Source organism: Telmatherina bonti (genome assembly GCF_933228915.1).
Source record: "Telmatherina bonti genome assembly, chromosome: 10".
NCBI lineage: Eukaryota > Metazoa > Chordata > Actinopteri > Atheriniformes > Telmatherinidae > Telmatherina > Telmatherina bonti.
The window spans coordinates 14,888,275-14,908,274 of NC_136628.1; the positions used below are offsets into that span (position 1 = coordinate 14,888,275).

Below are 20,000 nucleotides of genomic sequence, written 5' to 3' on the forward strand. Positions count from 1 at the left end.
CTGGTCTGTCTCTAACTGGTCTGTCTCTAACTGGTCTGTCTCTATGTGGTCTGTCTCTAACTGGTTTGTCTCTAACTGGTTTGTCTCTAACTGGTTTGTCTCTAACTGGTTTGTCTCTAACTGGTCTGTCTCTAACTGGTCTGTCTCTAAGCGGTCTGTCTCTAAGCGGTCTGTCTCTAACTGGTCTGTCTCTAAGCGGTCTGTCTCTAACTGGTCTGTCTCTAACTGGTCTGTCTCTAAGTGGTCTGTCTCTAACTGGTCTGTCTCTAACTGGTCTGTCTCTAAGCGGTCTGTCTCTAACTGGTCTGTCTCTAAGCGGTCTGTCTAACTGGTCTGTCTCTAAGCGGTCTGTCTCTAAGCGGTCTGTCTCTAACTGGTCTGTCTCTAAGCGGTCTGTCTCTAACTGGTCTGTCTCTAACTGGTCTGTCTCTAAGTGGTCTATCTAACTGGTCTGTCTCTAAGTGGTCTATCTAACTGGTCTGTCTCTAAGTGGTCTGTCTCTAAGTGGTCTGTCTCTATGCGGTCTGTCCCTAACTGGTCTGTCTCTAAGTGGTCTGTCTCTAACTGGTCTGTTTCTAACTGGTCTGTCTCTAACTGGTCTGTCTCTAACTGGTTTGTCTCTAACTGGTCTGTCTCTAACTGGTTTGTCTCTAACTGGTCTGTCTCTAAGCGGTCTGTCTCTAACTGGTCTGTCTCTAAGCGGTCTGTCTCTAACTGGTCTGTCTCTAAGCGGTCTGTCTCTAAATGGTCTGTCTCTAAGCGGTCTGTCCCTAACTGGTCTGTCTCTAAGTGGTCTATCTAACTGGTCTGTCTCTAAGTGGTTTGTCTCTAACTGGTTTGTCTCTAACTGGTCTGTCTCTAACTGGTCTGTCTCTAAGTGGTCTGTCTCTAACTGGTCTGTTTCTAACTGGTCTGTCTCTAACTGGTTTGTCTCTAACTGGTCTGTCTCTAACTGGTTTGTCTCTAACTGGTCTGTCTCTAAGCGGTCTGTCTCTAAGCGGTCTGTCTCTAAGCGGTCTGTCTCTAACTGGTCTGTCTCTAAGCGGTCTGTCTCTAAGCGGTCTGTCTAACTGGTCTGTCTCTAAGCGGTCTGTCTCTAACTGGTCTGTCTCTAAGCGGTCTGTCTCTAACTGGTCTGTCTCTAACTGGTCTGTTTCTAACTGGTCTGTCTCTAAGTGGTCTATCTAACTGGTCTGTCTCTAAGTGGTCTGTCTCTATGCGGTCTGTCCCTAACTGGTCTGTCTCTAAGTGGTCTGTCTCTAACTGGTCTGTTTCTAACTGGTCTGTCTCTAACTGGTTTGTCTCTAACTGGTCTGTCTCTAACTGGTCTGTCTCTATGCGGTCTGTCTCTAACTGGTCTGTCTCTATGCGGTCTGTCTCTAACTGGTCTGTCTCTATGTGGTCTGTCTAACTGGTCTGTCTCTAAGCGGTCTGTCTCTAACTGGTCTGTCTCTACGTGGTCTGTCTCTAAGCGGTCTGTCTCTAAGCGGTCTGTCTCTAACTGGTCTGTCTCTAAGCGGTCTGTCTCTAAGTGGTCTGTCTCTAACTGGTCCGTCTCTAAGCGGTCTGTCTCTAAGCGGTCTGTCTCTAACTGGTCTGTCTCTACGTGGTCTGTCTCTAAGCGGTCTGTCTCTAACTGGTCCGTCTCTAAGCGGTCTGTCTCTAAGCGGTCTGTCTCTAACTGGTCTGTCTCTAAGCGGTCTGTCTCTAAGCGGTCTGTCTCTAACTGGTCTGTCTCTAAGTGGTCTGTCTCTAACTGGTCCGTCTCTAACTGGTCTGTCTCTAAGCGGTCTGTCTCTAACTGGTCTGTCTCTAAGCGGTCTGTCTCTAAGCGGTCTGTCTCTAAGTGGTCTGTCTCTAACTGGTCCGTCTCTAAGCGGTCCGTCTCTAAGCGGTCCGTCTCTAAGCGGTCTGTCTCTAAGCGGTCTGTCTCTAACTGGTCTGTCTCTAACTGGTCCGTCTCTAAGCGGTCTGTCTCTAAGCGGTCTGTCTCTAACTGGTCTGTCTCTAACTGGTCTGTTTCTAACTGGTCTGTCTCTAAGTGGTCTATCTAACTGGTCTGTCTCTAAGTGGTCTGTCTCTAAGTGGTCTGTTTCTAACTGGTCTGTCTCTAAGTGGTCTATCTAACTGGTCTGTCTCTAAGTGGTCTGTCTCTATGCGGTCTGTCCCTAACTGGTCTGTCTCTAAGTGGTCTGTCTCTAACTGGTCTGTTTCTAACTGGTCTGTCTCTAACTGGTTTGTCTCTAACTGGTCTGTCTCTAACTGGTCTGTCTCTATGCGGTCTGTCTCTAACTGGTCTGTCTCTATGCGGTCTGTCTCTAACTGGTCTGTCTCTATGTGGTCTGTCTAACTGGTCTGTCTCTAAGCGGTCTGTCTCTAACTGGTCTGTCTCTACGTGGTCTGTTTCTATGCGGTCTGTCTCTAAGCGGTCTGTCTCTAAGCGGTCTGTCTCTAACTGGTCTGTCTCTAAGCGGTCTGTCTCTAACTGGTCCGTCTCTAAGCGGTCTGTCTCTAAGCGGTCTGTCTCTAACTGGTCTGTCTCTACGTGGTCTGTCTCTAAGCGGTCTGTCTCTAACTGGTCCGTCTCTAAGCGGTCCGTCTCTAAGCGGTCTGTCTCTAACTGGTCTGTCTCTAAGCGGTCTGTCTCTAAGCGGTCTGTCTCTAACTGGTCTGTCTCTAAGCGGTCTGTCTCTAAGCGGTCTGTCTCTACGCGGTCTGTCTCTACGTGGTCTGTCTCTACGCGGTCTGTCTCTAAGCGGTCTGTCTCTAACTGGTCTGTCTCTAAGTGGTCCGTCTCTAACTGGTCCGTCTCTAAGCGGTCTGTCTCTAAGCGGTCTGTCTCTAAGCGGTCTGTCTCTAACTGGTCTGTCTCTAAGCGGTCTGTCTCTAAGCGGTCTGTCTCTAAGCGGTCTGTCTCTAACTGGTCTGTCTCTAAGCGGTCTGTCTCTAAGCGGTCTGTCTCTAACTGGTCCGTCTCTAAGCGGTCTGTCTCTAAGCGGTCTGTCTCTAAGTGGTCTGTCTCTAACTGGTCTGTCTCTAACTGGTCTGTCTCTAAGCAGTCTGTCTCTAAGCGGTCTGTCTCTAAGCGGTCTGTCTCTAACTGGTCTGTCTCTAAGCGGTCTGTCTCTAACTGGTCTGTCTCTAAGCGGTCTGTCTCTAAGCGGTCTGTCTCTAAGCGGTCTGTCTCTAACTGGTCTGTCTCTAAGCGGTCTGTCTCTAAGCGGTCTGTCTCTAACTGGTCTGTCTCTAAGCAGTCTGTCTCTAAGCGGTCTGTCTCTAAGCGGTCTGTCTCTAACTGGTCTGTCTCTAAGCGGTCTGTCTCTAACTGGTCTGTCTCTAAGCGGTCTGTCTCTAAGCGGTCTGTCTCTAAGCGGTCTGTCTCTAAGCGGTCTGTCTCTAACTGGTCTGTCTCTAAGCGGTCTGTCTCTAAGCGGTCTGTCTCTAAGCAGTCTGTCTCTAAGTGGTCTGTCTCTAAGTGGTCTGTCTCTAAGCGGTCTGTCTCTAAGTGGTCTGTCTCTAAGCGGTCTGTCTCTAAGCGGTCTGTCTCTAAGCGGTCTGTCTCTAACTGGTCTGTCTCATGGTCCGTTTCCAAGTCCTTTATATCTCTGATTTTCCTTCTCGGTGGTAGTGTAGGTTTCCGCTTTCCCTTTGGAGATCAACTAGTTGTGAACATCCCGGCACATGAATGGCTTGGAATGAGCCGGGTGAAGGGTGTGATTACCACTATACCCCTGACCTCCAAAAGCAAAGGGAAACATCTCCGTGCTGCAAAACGGGCAGATAGGGTCAAGCAGAAGGAGCAAAAGTGAGAACTGGGATTGGGATCTTTTGGAAACTTGGCTAAAACGGCACGATGAGAAATCGGCAAAAACAAATCCCACAATGTAATGACACAAGACCCTGCAATGGTTCCTTATTTACAACTCTTGTAAACGGGAAAAGCTTTAGACCACTTGTTTCCATGTTTAGGATTCGGCTTTTATCCTCCAGTGTTGAGCAAACGTGGGCAAACATTTTGAAAAGAAAAATGTAGAATTTAACTTTGTCATGGACAATGAATCCGCTCAACCTGCTGCTGAAAATCACACTGATGTCAAAGTCCCAAATGACGTTAAATGAACATTTAACCTCATCAGCCTGTTTCTGTATTTAACTTAATCTAACCTCTTCACATCACATGGACTTATGGACCGTCTTTTGTTTTTATGCTTTGCTCATGGACTGGAATAAATAACTTTAATTAGATTAAATCCAGATTTTCCAATATGAACATGCCATAAAAAGCTACTATATGACTCATACGTCCAACCTAAAGAGGACAGCAGACAGTAAATGGGTCAATAATGGACTTCAGTATGGTTCATGTAAATGGGCACTGCAAATGGAAGGGTTAATCACACAGCAGCACAGGCAGACCCACACACACAACACTCACACGCTCAGATACAGTAAGGTGGGGGGGGCGGGGGGCAGACATGCAGAGTTTATGGCAGTGGGGATGCCGTGCTGGATGGGATTTCTGCCGGTCCAAACCAAAACGGGGTAAAACGAGTACTCAGGACAAACTTACCCTAAACTCTTCCACCTCTTCTTCCTGCAAGCAAGAGGCGTGAAGATTGAAGTGTGACTCAGAGACAAGTTCGAGGATTTGGGGGGGAAGGAGGAGACAAGACTATGTAGAGTTCATGCCACCACAAACAAACAGGAAATGATTGGAGATGAGGGAACGCCAGACATGGGACATCTCCCCATATCAACCTAAACAGTGTGTGTGTGTGTGTGTGTGTGTGTGTAATAGTCTGGAGTGTCACGGACTGTTGTGTTTCTGAGGAAAACACTTCCTGGGTGTGTGTGTGTGTGTGTGTGTTTGCGTGCGGTGTAAAAGCAGCACTTTCAGGAGTTTCAGTGTGAGTATCTCTTTGACTCTGCAGTATAAAGGGAGTGTCTGCAGGGGGCAGTCATGCACCGCAGCAGTGACACACTGTGATAAACACACACAAAACTGGATGATACCACCTACACACTGCGGCCGGCATCAATTCCACCTGCAGCTTCCTTCAGTCCATGCCTTGTGTTCTCGGGAGGTTGCATTCCAGCAAAGAGATGCAATCCAAACGACCGAGGGGGTCATGAACTGGCCGGGAAGCAAACGGGAATTGATTGGACCGGACCATGAGTGTAAGCCTGATCCCATTGGTGAAGGATCCAGGTTGACTGGTGGAGGTATGGTAGCTGTGGTTCCCTTTTTGCCAACATTTCTGTTCTTTAGAGCTGAAGTTTGTTATAACCTAAAATCTGCCTTGATACACTGAGATTTCAGCATTTTCATTCTAATGGTTTGCTGCCATTTGACTGATGGGAAGCAGGAAGAGACGGTTCCAGAGACGTACAGGCTTGGAGGAAATTTAGATGTTGAAGCACTTGATACACCCCCACAGTTGGTCACACTGTGCAAACTAACTGGTGTCTGTTTCCGCTGCATAATAAGCACTTTTAATATGATAATATTTGTTAAAGCGGCTGCAGAAATACTGATGACGTATAGTTGTAAACAACCAACCTCTGTCTGAACATGAGGGCAGGGTCCATGTTGGCGGAGGTCATCCGCACCACGTGTCTTATCTCCTTGGCAATCATCCTCAGCTTCTCAAAGTTTACAAGGCCGTCGACGCTGGAGTCGTTGCCTGAAAGGCAAAATAAGAAGACTCAACTATTAGGCATGCGCTGAGCTGTCAACAGCCTGTAAATGATAAATATTCTGAGGCCTTTAAAGCAGCTTTCTTCAAAGTGAAAAATCTCTGTTCCGATTTCTTTCTTGTCGTTTCTGCAGATCAAAGTCTTTTACATTTTCTCTCCTAATATTTTTTTGCTTTTGCAGCTTCCACAGTAAGCCTTCTGTGTCCACTATCAATATTTCTATTTCACACTGAAGCCTTGGAGAAGTGTGTTGGGGTTGTTTTGACCTGAGTCTTGTATGTTAAGAAGGAAGGCTGAGGAAGCCTTAAGCAGAAGTAAAAATCTCCCGAGAGCTTCAGTTTGACCTTCCGCACAATACGGAGGAAGTAGGTGACATAAAAATAAACAGAATTACCAAACAGTAACAGCTTCAAGATGTGGAAGTTAGTTAAAACAATCCTGACTTCTGTAAAAAAAAAAAAAAAAAAAAAAGAAAAAGTCTTCTACCTTCATGTAGGAAGGTGAGGTCCTTCTTGATGACTGGGAACAGCGGGATGATGGGTGGCTGCATGCTTTGGCTGTTGAGCACATTGCGATACTTGGCCATGTTCCTGGATGGGTCGAAGACGTCCTGCAGGTCCCCGAACAGCTTCTCATACTTGCTGGGCAATTTCTCCCACGAGCTCCGCAGCCGAGCCACCGGTGCCAAGTTGAGTCCGCTGTGCGAGAGAGAGGGAAGAGGCGCAGCGGGAGGATGAGGGGTGCAGAGGCAGAGATAAATGGGTTACGGTGAGAACACAAGAGAGTAAAAAATGAGGGGGCAGTGAGGGGAAACAAGGGTAGAGAAGAAAGATTTCCATGCCAGAGTGTATTTTTGCTTCTGGCTTAAATGCACTTTCATGCTTTTCTCTCTCAACTATCTTCCCTCATTTGTCTTCAACAGTTAACCGAGCGGGTTAAACAGTGTGAAACCTGGCTTGGTTGTCTTTTTAATTCACACACACACACACACACACACACACACAGCAGGAGCCGTGCCCCTGTCACCAGACAGGTTATGCATCAGAGAGCCATATGTGCGACAAAATCCTGCTGCGAGGAGGAGTGTAAAGGGACGCAGAGGTCACACACTTGTGCTCTGAAGGGCCTTTTACAGCAGCGAACAAAGGACCACCAGACTGCTGAGCTTCTTGGACTGCGAGTGAGCATAAGTGCTGCCCAACATAGCAAGCAGATTACTTGTTACTCAATAAGAGATGTGCATAAAAAAAAAAGAAAACGTATAAATAATAATGTTGCTATTTTGAGAAAAATCAGCAGACAGAATCAATCAGATTTTGGATGCAGAGGAACAATAGTGTTGCACTAACCTTTACCTATCAGGCATAATTTATGTAGCATCTTATAAAAGCGCCCTTGGATGAGACTGCTGTTAAGTGGCGCTTTACAAATAAAGCTGAATTGAATTATTCTAAATAAAAATGCGTAAAGAGAGTTAAATAAATCTGCTTCATGAAACAGACAATACAAACATTACAGCGTTGAAGAAATGGCCATTTGTCTCTGTTGAAGTTAAACTTCTTTTTATCAGATGCAAAGAAGAAAAGATTATAGTGCACAGCATCATATATATATATATATATATATATATATATATATATATATATATATATATATATATATATATAAAAATTTTAACCTTTATTTCACCAGGAAAGTCCCATTGAGGAGAAGAACTTCTTTCTCAAGGGAGTCCTGGCCACGAGGCAGCAAGAATATAAGATACTGGTTGCTCTGCTGGTGAAACCCATTAAAAACCAGTAGTATACATCGTATTTACAGCTTGTATTGCCAACATGTCATCATATTTTCATGTTGGTATGAAAGGGAACTAGGAAACTGCTGCTACACGTACATTGGAGTCTCAACCCAGATATGCTACAGAGCCTCAGGTGCTGTTTTTAAATAATGACTCCATGGACTGGGATTCTGTCGCATGAACCAGCATGGAGTTGGGATTACTGTGGGGCAGGATAATAACGGGAGAGTGTGGACAAGGCCGGATTAGCCAATGGGCATGATGGGCATGAGCCCAGGGGACCACGCTCATTTGGGGACTAGCGGGGCCCACATAGGACATTCAGCAGGAATTTGGACATGAAACTAAATGCAGATAAAAGATAGTTCCACCACAGTGTCCAGTGTGTTGCTATTGGTACCACTGGCTGAGAGATGTTAGAAATGTTGTTGCACACTTTATCATTCACAGTTTTCACAATGTTGTGTTTTAATCCGGCCCTGAGTGTGGGAGCACATTTAGTTGATCTTTCTCATATGGTGCCGATTTCTCCTGTAAACAAGTCATTCAGGCTTTTCCTCATTTATATTTTTTAATACATTTTTTACAGTCCTTTGATAAATTAGATTTTATTTTTAAAGTTTATTTCTGCTTTGCTAAACTGCGAATATTGTTGAGAAAACTGGTAGAAATGTGTTATCACCAGTAACAACGTTATTCAATTCTATGGCTTTAGGTGGAGTCATTTCATAGTTTCAAGGTTAAGCATCTGCTTAATGTAAATTTTTTTAAAAAGAATTTTTATGTGTTTCTTTTTTTTTTTCCCAGATTATTGGATTAAAATCTGTTAGTCAGCTGCAGAATTTATTTCTAGGTTTGATTTAACCAAAGACTGAGAAGACCGCTGGATAGAAATGGCATTATCTCTGAAAGAAAATGGGTATTTAAAAAGAAAGAAAAAAAAGGATACATGCAAAACAGAAGGGAAGAGATTTGCAGATTACGAAGCTGGAAAAGTGGACAACAGCCTCTAGGCTCCATGTGGCCCTGAGGGAAATTAAAAACTCAGATTGTGACCGCCCTAAGGCGGCCCCTGGATTTCTATCCCATCCAAATGAAACACAGGGCCCATGTTTTGAATTTTCATAAACATTGCAAACTGTATGGTAAACTCATAGTATCTGACATGCTACAGGGATTTTTCATTCTGTGGCTTTTTATTTCATTTCTCTCAATATTCCTGAATAAAATAATTTATAATAAACACAATAACAAAAAATCTTGGATACTTAAAAAATGTATATAAAGAAAAGTGCATTAGAGTGTAACTCAGATCATCCCTAACATAAATCTCTTCATGTGGGTTTTAGCTCCAATAACAAAAACCCTCTCTCCACCTAATCTCTAAATCTCATCTAAACCAAACCACAGAGACCGGAGGGATTCAACAATCCTAAACAATAAATAAAACTGTTGTGATGACTTTTTTTTTTTTTTTTTTTTTTTTTAAAGCTTGAGGGTTGCAGAGATCAGTTTTTTCTTAAGAATCAGAGCTGAAAACATGAACAAGCTTGAATGATAGGAAGCGCTGATGTTGATGCCCAAATGGGCCAAATGAAGTAGAGATGTTGAGATAAAGTAGCAAAAGGATGTTTTCTCTAAACCCACCACAGTCCTGTCAACATGCAGCGAGTTTCTACACTGAATTCACCTGATAATGGCAAACATGGAGTTGAAGTTCTTGCACTCTCTGCAGTGCAGGGCAATCTTGATGAAGTGCTTGATGGTCTTCATCCTCTTTAGAGTGTTGGGCTCCTTCAGGATCTCTGTGGCGACCCAGAAGGTCTCCTGGTTTATCACCTCCTCAAACTGTTTCAGATTTCCACTCCCAGCGGAGGAGTCCAGCTTGAACAAGTCATCGACATACCTGACAGCCAAAACAGACATGGAAATAATTATACAAAACATCCGAATCTATGAAAGTTTCCTTCTTTGATTCTTCTGGGTGTTTTGATGCATGAAAAAAAAAAAAACCACTTTAGATTTATACGAATGGTAAAAATGAGTTCATTCCAATCATGAAGCACGTACTCTGTGGACTCAATGTTCCTGAAGAGTTCAAAGTCTCTCATGGAGAGCTGAGCAGCGACCTCCATGGTGCTGAGCTGCAGCAGAGAGATCTGACTTTCTCTCAGCAGGTCCTGGGCGTCCTCATCTGAGCACAACTTTTCAGTCTCCATGTTGTTCTTTAGGTAGTACCTTGATGAAAAGAAGATGAATTGATGCAGATTAGTAAACTGTTATTTATTAGAGGCATTGCACTGTTGCCGCGTCAACAAAGACAAACTGAAGAAAATCTCTGAATGATAAAAAAAAAGCGGTGTAGCTATTGAACCTTTGAGTCCCAAGTAGCAGAACAGAGTACAGAACATGGGACCTCGACCAACTTAAAAGTGATATATTCATGTATTTTTAGCACAGCAGGTACTACATCTGCAGCATCCTCAAACACTTTAAGATGGGCTGCTGCAGCAGACACGTGGGTGGAAATGATTCAGTGCTTTTCAGCCTGCATGCTATAATCTTTTGCATATATTAAAAAAAAAAAAAAGTGCAGATTTTTGTCCCTTGCATAAGATAAGTTATGCAGAAAGGGTAAAAACAATCAAATGGTGATGATACTGAGATATAAAATAATGCTTTGCATGAAGAAGAGACAGAGCTTGCAGAAAAAGAAGGGAAAGAACGACGACATATGTCTGCACTCCAAAAGTTGTTATAACAGCAGGCCATATATCTGACACTGTTACATGCTGCTATGTTTATTAATGTAAGCCTCCAACTTCCTGTCTAATTGGGCTTTAATATGGTCATGTCGGAAAGTAGTACATCAGGCTTAAAGTGAGAAAACCTCAGGAGGAAAGTGTTGGCATGAAAATAACTAAACAGCACCATAAGTGCTGGACGTAAGAGCAACAACAGGCAGTGATGAGATCAAGCTGCACTTAGCTTTAAGAAAAACATGATTCATGCGAGGAAAGCAGAGAAAACACTTTGCTTGTATATCCACGTTTGTGGTCCTCATACAGGAGAAAGGAGGAGAGACGTCAAAAAGCAGGAAATAAAATCATGACACAGCATGAGAAGAAGCAAAAAAACAGAGAGAACAGTTCAAACGAAGAGGACAGAATGTGGAGACGCTCATGAAGAGACGAGAAAACATGAATAACAGAAGTGAGGAACGCAGTCCGGGTGACAGGAATCTAAATTAATGATAAACAAAGCGCTGCTAAATAGAACTAGGCTAACACACCAGAACCAGCCACTGTAAATAGCCATTGGCAGTGTGTGTGTATGTGTGTGTGAGACAAGTCTCGGATCCCCTCGCTGCATATATATGTGCTTTGGCAGTGAACATGCTTTGCTGTCGGCTCAGCCTGCCTCCTCCCAGACCTTCTGTCAATCACCAGCAGCAGTGAGGCAGAAATATATTTCCAAACTGTCTCTGATAAACAAATGCTTTGCTGAGCACACCATATATGCAAATCCTGATGACAGTACACTGTATGCGCATTTATGTAAAAACAAATACAGTCCAGCTTCCACTTTCAGAGAGATGGATTGTGTCTAAATGCAAAAGAACATGATCCACGTATCTCTGAGACTCCCACAGGAAGAATTTAAAAGGCATTTGAGCAGAGTCTGCATAAATTTAAATGTGTTTAGATGTGCTAAAACAGTATTTAAAGACCTGTACATGCGTGACTTTGTATAGGTGATTGTATCTATATCTTTGCGTGGGCTTGTGTGAGTGTGCGTATAAATAATACCAGACATGCCATGCTGTCTGGAGAGGCCTCCGCCCCGGACAGAAGATGAAAAATTCATGCTAGCCTAGTTGGGAGGGGACCGATGTGGGACCGAAGGAGATGAGGGGAAAGGGAGAAAACTGTGAAAAACTGATGGAGGAGTCATTTTATGGCTGGCTTTGGGGTTTATCTTTGTCCTACTAACTCAACATAGAGGGGAATTCGTCAAACATGTACATTTTTTTTCACTAAAGAAGAAAAAAACAAACATCAAAACCACAAAGTGGAAGAATCCACTGAAAGGTTTTTAATTTTTGTTTTTTAAAAAAGCTTCTAAGTGTGTTTGAGCCCTCCAAACCTTGTAGTGGCTTCATTTTGGTTTCCATTTTGGGCTTTTTGGGGCAAAAAGTTACTATATTTCGACATCAGCATGGAGTGGAATAGTGATACTATGGCTAAAAATTTATGCTGACTCTGTATTTAATAATATAGTTTGCCTAATAGGAGTAACAGTACACTATAAAAATGGAGTAAATTTATCTAAGGCCATCCTAATGACACATTTAAAAGAGTTTTTAATATTTTGTGGTGGAGAATTTAAAGCCTGAGATGTTCTGGTGCATTCATCTATAAGCCAACAGTGGTATAGCATTTCAAGGTACATCAGCATGGTCTTTTTTTCAGTATGATTAACTATGTCCACACACAGCATATAACTTTAATGTAGTTTTTCAGTGCTCTGAGCTGGGTCAGTGGTTCTGACTTCTGAGGGAGTCCTGCTGTTTTTCATTCAAGCTGTGCAGCCAAGCAATTTAAAACGAATGAAGTGAGTCATGGTGAATCCTCAGGACAGGAAACCTTCCTCTACAAGAATTTAATCCATAATAAAAATGTACTCGACATGATCGGCTTTTTGATAGATCTGACGTCAAGCAGACGGCTTTAAGTTTAGATCCGTGGTGTAAAGATTTTTTGACATTTTTCTCCAGGGTTATGAGACTAGAGTTGAACAAAACTCAGAGGGCTGCGTTAACTTTTAGAAATTGAAGCAAGAAAATGGTAAAAGAAGGAAAATCCCAAATGTCTTAGGATATGGATAAGTTGTTCAATTCTTCAACACAACAAGAGTCAAGAGTCTTTGCAAATTCCCATATCCTATGTTTTACTCTCAGCTGCCTTTTGTCCAAGATTCCTCACTGTGGATCGGATTTCAGAGCAAATCCAGGACTTTTTCCTTTGTCTTTGCCCTTATGCTTATGAAAGTTACCTTTTTTTGCCGTTTCTTTGCCGTAAGATACAAATGTTGAAATGCTCTAAAATCTGGCACCACTTGGCTCATCTACCTGACTAAATTACCATCTGATTAAATATTGTATTTTTCTCCATATTCAATATCCAACACCAGTGTGAGACATATCACACTGGCGTCATATGTCTGTTGCTTACCTGCCGTTTAACTGAATCCGATCAGCCAGTTTGGAGAGCTGGTCAGGCAGGCGGCGCTGTTTTATTACACCTTCTGGGCTGACTGATACCTCACACAGGGAGTAGGTTTCGGGTGAAGCAATGAGGCCAAACTCATTGACAGTGTGGTTGACAACATCCTTGGCAGTAGTGTCCTTGCTGATGATGATGTAGCAGCTTTGCTGGTCTGCTTTGAAAACCCGGATAACCTGGTCTGGGATGTCTGAAAGTGGAAGAGAGATTACATACTGTCAATGTAACTCAAATGTAATGAAGCCAGTGACTCAGAGGCAATCATTTTTAACCAATTTTCTGCTTTTTTTTTTAAACAAATATTTCCTTCTGAGCATAAATGGATAATGACATCATTTTAAGAAGTGGTCTGTGCCGAGCTATAAAGTTATGTCTGCCATATTCAATTTCCATTATCTCAGCAGTAAAAAATTGCACTTGCCAAGACTTTATCTTGGCAAAGAATCAGAGTCAACGTTACACAAAATTAACAACCATCCACCACCACCACCACCCCTCATCCCAAAAATAAATTAATACAATTTTAATTCAGCTAACATTTATTGTTTGCTAATTACATTCAAATAAATTATCATCGTCATTATCAATGAAACCACTTCTTTGTCTACCAATGGTAGGTATACTAGGTCTTTTATGAACGTGTATGTTGTTTCTGCACATGGATATGAGGACTCGCACCTGCTAATTGCAGCATCTCTATGACATCTTATGATCAATCCTTCTTTAGTTGAGAACTGTAATAGCACTTTTACTGTTTTAGTACAAGATTCTAAGTAATAGAATCTAACAATGAAGTTTTGGTTTATCTGCTACGAGCAGCTGTGTCTTACACAACAATAACCGTTGGATAGCTGCTGCTAGCTAACACTGCCTGTTAGCTAACAGCGGTTAGCTAATAATGACTGTTAGCTAGCTGCTGTTTGATGTAAGTTAGCAGCAGCTAAATGGTTTTTTCCAGCTATCATAAAACTACAGTACACTATTTGTAAACAATAATATCTAATGAATGAATCTAATATTTTTACACAACAGATACACCAAATGTAAAAAAAGAAAAAAGTTATAAATTCCAGCTACTAGCACACAAACAAATTTTCAAATTATTTTTCAACATTAAAAACATGAACAACAAATAGATTTGATTATATCCACTGAAATATTTTTGCTATCCCACTCTATCTGAAGAGGTCAAAACTCCAGCATCTCATGTAGAGAACAAGTTTATTATTGGACCAATAATTCAATAATAAGCACAGATGCAATACATCTTGGCTTATTGCCTTCATCACTGCCATCCAGAAACGCCCTGGGCTAACGGCAACGTTGTTCTATTGGAAATGGGTGAAGTTTCTAAATCTTTGCTCTGCTTCCATCAAACATTGACAGAAAAGTGTAAAACAATCCAAATAATACTGTGCAGAGCTAGTTTGATTTATATTGGATTATTTAGGTATAATGATCAGTGTGGCTCACTCTAATCACAGCCAATACACACAAAAATAAGCACTTTTCCAGTGACTTGCCAGCTACCTGATAAATAATCTCTTCACCCAAAATACACCCAGTATCTTTCCTGTGAGTATAACATTTGGACCCTAAATTTACAGAGAAAAAATATGCCTGTTATACTCAAGTTATCAAAAATAACTTATCAATAACATTGAACACACATATTGTTTGACAAACCGCCTCAAATAGAGTTAAATTCTTGACAAGTCCAAATGCATTGAAAAGAACGAGGAAAAACATGCATGCAAGAAGTTGGCACATACAGCTGAAATGGTAGAAATCAGTCCCAACTAAATTTGTTTTACTGAATTGAGCTTGTTAGTTTGTTCTGAACCCCATAAAATGATCACGTTTCTGCTTAAAATGACTTATTCTCCTGTCATCTTTCAGTTCTTATTGATGAAACTCTTATATTAAATACAACAAATTCTCTAACTCATTTGATTATGAACATTTTTCTTTTCTTTTTTTTTGCTTATTCACAATCTATCAGTAAGTGACGTACATAGTCGTATTAGATTTAATCTGAGGCTAAATAAAATTGGAAAGTTAATGACAGTTTCAAGAAGCTGCTGATGGTGGAGCAGCTGCAGACAAGCCTAACACTGAATGAGCTTTAAATAATGGAAATATTCCCCTCAGTGAAAACCTGCATTAAATATCTCTCTGTTTGAGTATGGAAGAGTGCAATGTCCATTAGCCAGAGGCAGCAGAAGAGCCCTAACAGAACAAGCTATGAGCACAGCGAGGAGACAAATGAAGAGGAAAATGAGGAGACAATCCGGTAAACAAATGAAGCTGCTGTGGACATGCTACATGTGTCTTTGCATGTCCTGTTTGGTTCGCTGTGTTTACTTGAGGGTGGAAAGATTGGACAAGGATGAATATTATGAAGAGAAAGTAACTTTCCAACCTCAGTAGCTGGTAGTATTAGAAACCAGTAATATTCTTGGAGTAAAGCTGATATTCAATCATCTGCTTGTTTAATGGGATACAGAGGATTCAGATGGAGATATCTCAGTTTACCATTGATTATGTCATAATGGTGTGCTAAGTACATCATACTGGTGTTTTGTATTTGGAGAAAAACACCTTAGTGCATTTTTGTGAAAAGGTTTCTGTTTGTACACCTGTCCTGTTGATTCATCAGAGAAAACCTAAATTAATACATCTGAATCAACATCATTTGGGTATACTGAATGCTAATCCAGTGTGTAGTTTGATGATCTAAAGTTAATGAATAAGCTATTTTTATGTGGCTTCTTTGTGGGATAAGAGCTCACTTAGCATACACACTTCATGTAACAGTGAAATGATGACGGCGTTTTATTTGATGCTGCAGATGTGTAAGGATTCGCTGCAGCTTTCCCTCCTCCTCCCTGTGCTGCTGCAGTAGAAGGAAACAGCTCTGCGTTTATGTGGCGGCTGGAAGCTAAATGCTTTGTGCCTCATTAGCTGTGATTTGTGAGTAATGTGTGGGACACCCTCAGACGAAGAGCTGGCTATCATATCCTGGAGGTTGGAGGGGCTAATCGTGTTTAATCCTGCGACCTGAGTGGTGCACAAGGGAACAATCAATGCCCACTCAGACAAACATCCAATCAATTATCACCTTTAATAAAAGATCATTCAATTTTATTAACACTAGAGAATATAGAAATGAAATGAAGCCAAAGAGAGTATCTAGACAAGGAAAAAAAAAAACAAAAAAAACGCCCTCATATTTTTTTGCAAACACAGCACAGAGACAACACAGGCTTCTGACTAGCATGCGGTCTCCTTCTCCTTGCTCCCCTTCTCCGCAGCTTGCCAGATCTTTTCCAAATCACTGCATCATGCAGGCTAAAGATATAAATCACATACGAAAACATCCAGGTGGGCATGGCAGCATGAGGTCTCCAGAGTTTAGTACTAGCAATTAAACATCATCGGATTGAATCTAATAAATAAAAACTCCTGAGTGTCAAAACACGGCTTTAATTTCTGACCATCCTGTGAAGGTTAGGAATGGATTTTTAAAGTTTTCATCATTGAAACGAATTCGCCTGAAGGCATTTAAATCACCCATGACTTTATCCTTCGAACAAGTATTCTATCTTTTCAGAAGATTGACTTTTGGGTGATTATTTTCATCTAACACCTGAAGCGGTATATCAGTTTCCACCTTTGATTGGCAAATCTGATCAAATTCAACCTAAATGTAAATGTTTATAAAGTGAAAACTAATTACTCCTGTCTGAAAAAAGGCATGCAAACCATACAAACACTATGATGCCTACATGCAAAAACTTAAGGATGCCATTAATTTGTTGTGTTTAAAACAAGAAAATAACAAGATGGAGGCGACATCTGGGTGCAAACAGTGGCACTTAAGATATTTATACTTACAGTATAGTCCCAGCACTTGGCGGGCAGAAAAGAAAAAAATACAGTAATTATGAATGAGAAAGAGTGCGTGGGAGGAGCATAAACAGACACAGTGGCAGGAAACTTCATGACAGGAAAGAAAAGAAGGGAAGACCAACAGAGTTTCTACTGCAGCCTTAATTTACTCATGAAAAACCAGACTGGCAAAGAATGACTCAACATGAGAGACATATCCTGCTGTGTACAAAGAGCATCATCTGCATGCAAATGACAATTAAGTTTTTCTGCAAATGAATAACTATGATGAAAACCAGCCTTACAGCTAATCAAACAAGCAGGCAAAGCAGGAAAATAGTGAAGAAACAGTAAAGAAACAGAAACGTGAGCACATAGAATGCAAGCGTTTCCTGCAAACTTTACATAAAGGCTTCCTCTGCATTTCAGATTTCTATGTTAATGTAATTACAGGGATTTGTTAGGAGTACTGAAAGCTTTGTAGAGTATCTGGAAAAGAAGGCTTTGTTTCTTTACTTCACTATTAAACCTAACGGGCAGAGGACTAAAGGAAACTTGATATAATAGTGGGCGATTAACTTTGGATGGTGATGTATAGGTTCATGAACAAGCGATTTACAGCCAAGAGTGTGTATGTCTTTCTTGTTCTCCTTTCTCAACATACACAAAAATCCCAAAAATCCACAGGGAGCCATCCGCGTTAGTTTAGATAATTGTGGTTTCAGAAAACCTTTCAAAGAGAAGCGCATGAAACATGTCTTCTAATGGTCCAGGAGGCCCTTTGCTGATGAATACTATTCAGCAATAACTCTGACATACTTAAGAAAAGAAAAGAAAAAAAGGTATCCCTGAGATATTTGTGTGTCTGTGTGAGCTGAGAGTCCTATGTCAGCACAAGTGAGTGTTTTTAGGAAAATTCTTGCATTTCAAATGTGAGAAAAGGCATCAGGAGAAAGGCTTTGTTGCAGTATTTGCTGTCCTTAAGCATGACAGCCTGTTTGCACAACGTCTCTCAGTGCTTGCGGAACATCCGAGTCCTTCGCTCCACAAGTGGCTTCGCCGTTCAGTGAGGCTGAAGAGTCGGGTCAAGTGTGACAAACAGCATCAGAGGAGAAGCCTTCAGCTGTGACGGAGACACCTGAAACGCTCAGTGACGGTCGAGGTCGTCAGCGGCTGTGAGCCAGAGTGATGAAAGTTCATTTTTCCTGACAAACGACCTGCAGTGAATTCCTCATATGCGATTCAATGCGTTGGCTGAATTGTGTTTGAAGTTATTTTACTGAATATACGTGGAAACAAACTTAAATAACCAATTAAACAATTTAAAAAAAAAAAAAAAAAAAAGGGATTTGTGCTGCTAAATGCCAAAAAACATGTTTTTTATGTGGTCTGAAGACTGTTTAGTAATGCCAGGATAGCACCTCAGAATAAGGTTAAAACTGACTTGCATGTCATATTAAAACCCATGAAACATTTATATTTAATAAAATACATATTTACATTCATAAGCTGATCTACTTGTGCATAAATAACAGGTGATGTTGACCGGCAAGTCACTTGCTTATTCCCAGCTTTCCTGACCTGACTTTGACTCAAGCTGCTAAAGGGTTTCTTATTCCAGGGAGAAAAACGTCGCTCCAGATATGGAAAACCCGTGTATTCCATAAGGAATACGGAAGATCCGTCTCCTCAGAAGTTTAATTTTATCGACCGTGTTCACATCAGTTTCTTACCTGCAGGGTTGGAAAAGTCGAGGACACTGGTTGCCGGCTGCAGCAGGTCCGGGCTGCTGGATGAGAGATTGCCTGGGATGGGCATGATGGCCACGCTGTGACGACACTGCTTGGTTCCCACGATGCTGTCATCCTGAGACTGACCAATGCCACCATCACTAGAGACGTGATAGATGGAGAAAGAGAGATGAAGGGTATGATGAGAAAAACAAAGACATGGAGACACAAAGAAGCAACTTTTTTTTTTTTTTTTAAATTAGAGACAAAGCAACGCTGGCATGAAATTCTCAACCTTCATTCTGCAAAAATGGACATTTCTTACATTTTTTTCCTCTTCCTTTATGAGAAAGTGACAAAATATTAAAACTCCTTGCTCATAACACTGGGGAAAAAAAAGCTTGTCCACTTTTGCACAATGCCTTTAAAATATGACAGCGATGCTGATGTTCATCCATGAGGAATACCAGGAATACTGTTTTCATGGATAGAAACACACATTTACCCATGATGACACAAAGCAAACGCACACTCAATGTTTTAGATCATCCAGGTATATTTTGTCACGACTTTGCAGAAGGGTTTATTTGCATGGGGAGTTTTGCGTGGCTGATACTGGGAATGCATCACTGTGTGTGCAGCAGACAAAGACCTTTCCAACTGCCTCACTAGGGAAACGCTAACACCAGCATTTATGAACACATCAAGAGTGTTTAAATAAATAATAATAAATGCATATATGTGACAGAAATGGGAACTCTTTTGACTGAGAAGCCCACATAGTGTTCAGGTATTGGATATGGGTTTGCAAACCAAGCCCTAAATGCTGTATTGCTTTTATTGTCGTAAAAAAAAAATATATATCAAACATATTCAAATATGTTCTTGGAAGTTTCTATCCCATTCAGTCATTTTTTTCCCCTGAGGATTATTAGTTAATTTCCTTTAGTCTGTGCGCCTGCCCTCTAGTTGTATCCTGCACACTGTGCAGGATAATGCAGGGCTTCCGCTGATATAGCTATGCATGGCTGCAGCAAAGCCCCTAATCTATAAGACCACTAGGCGATAAGTAACATACTGACACCATGGATCAAAGAGGAGAAAGGAAGACAGGAGATGAAGGTACAGGCAAATGAAGATCAGGCAGGAAAAGGAAAGATATAGGATAAAATACATGTGAGTGTGGTTAAAAAAAAGAAAAAAAAACAAAAAACAGGAGACAAAGGCAAAGGGAGATTTAAAAAGCAGGAAACGGTGAAACTGTGACAGATATGGGCAGCACGGTGATCAACAGATTACATTAAAGGATTGTTAGAAATAGGATGGATCAGTGGAACATTCACTTTGACAAATGAAAGTCAAGGCAGGGGAGGCATTAATAGCTGAAGATGATAACGTGTGATGTGTAAATGTAAAGTTTTCAGACCCTGACCAAAGCAAGACTGAACACTGGTTTCCCTCATACCCTTCATTTGGTAGTTAGTCAAAGTCCCGTGGACAGCCTCAAGTCTTTCTGCTCATAATAACACAATATTTCTGTTAGACATTTCTGCCAGTCTTATTTGCACAAGGAACCAGTCCACAACCATGTTCAGGTCT

General features: G+C 41.5%; 1 protein-coding gene across 1 annotated transcript in view; it reads right to left on the reverse strand.

The window, feature by feature from the left end:
* The window catches only part of rapgef6 (Rap guanine nucleotide exchange factor (GEF) 6), a gene marked incomplete at its 5' end in the record, with an annotated part of 156,692 nt that overhangs the window by 11,654 nt on the left and 125,038 nt on the right, over positions 1-20,000 (reverse strand). The window contains 7 exons of the mRNA XM_079247887.1: positions 4,571-4,594; positions 5,561-5,684; positions 6,184-6,395; positions 9,186-9,401; positions 9,566-9,733; positions 12,730-12,970; positions 18,405-18,562. Coding sequence (XP_079104013.1) covers positions 4,571-4,594; positions 5,561-5,684; positions 6,184-6,395; positions 9,186-9,401; positions 9,566-9,733; positions 12,730-12,970; positions 18,405-18,562 — 1,143 coding nt within the window. The remainder of the gene's footprint in view (positions 1-4,570; positions 4,595-5,560; positions 5,685-6,183; positions 6,396-9,185; positions 9,402-9,565; positions 9,734-12,729; positions 12,971-18,404; positions 18,563-20,000) is intronic.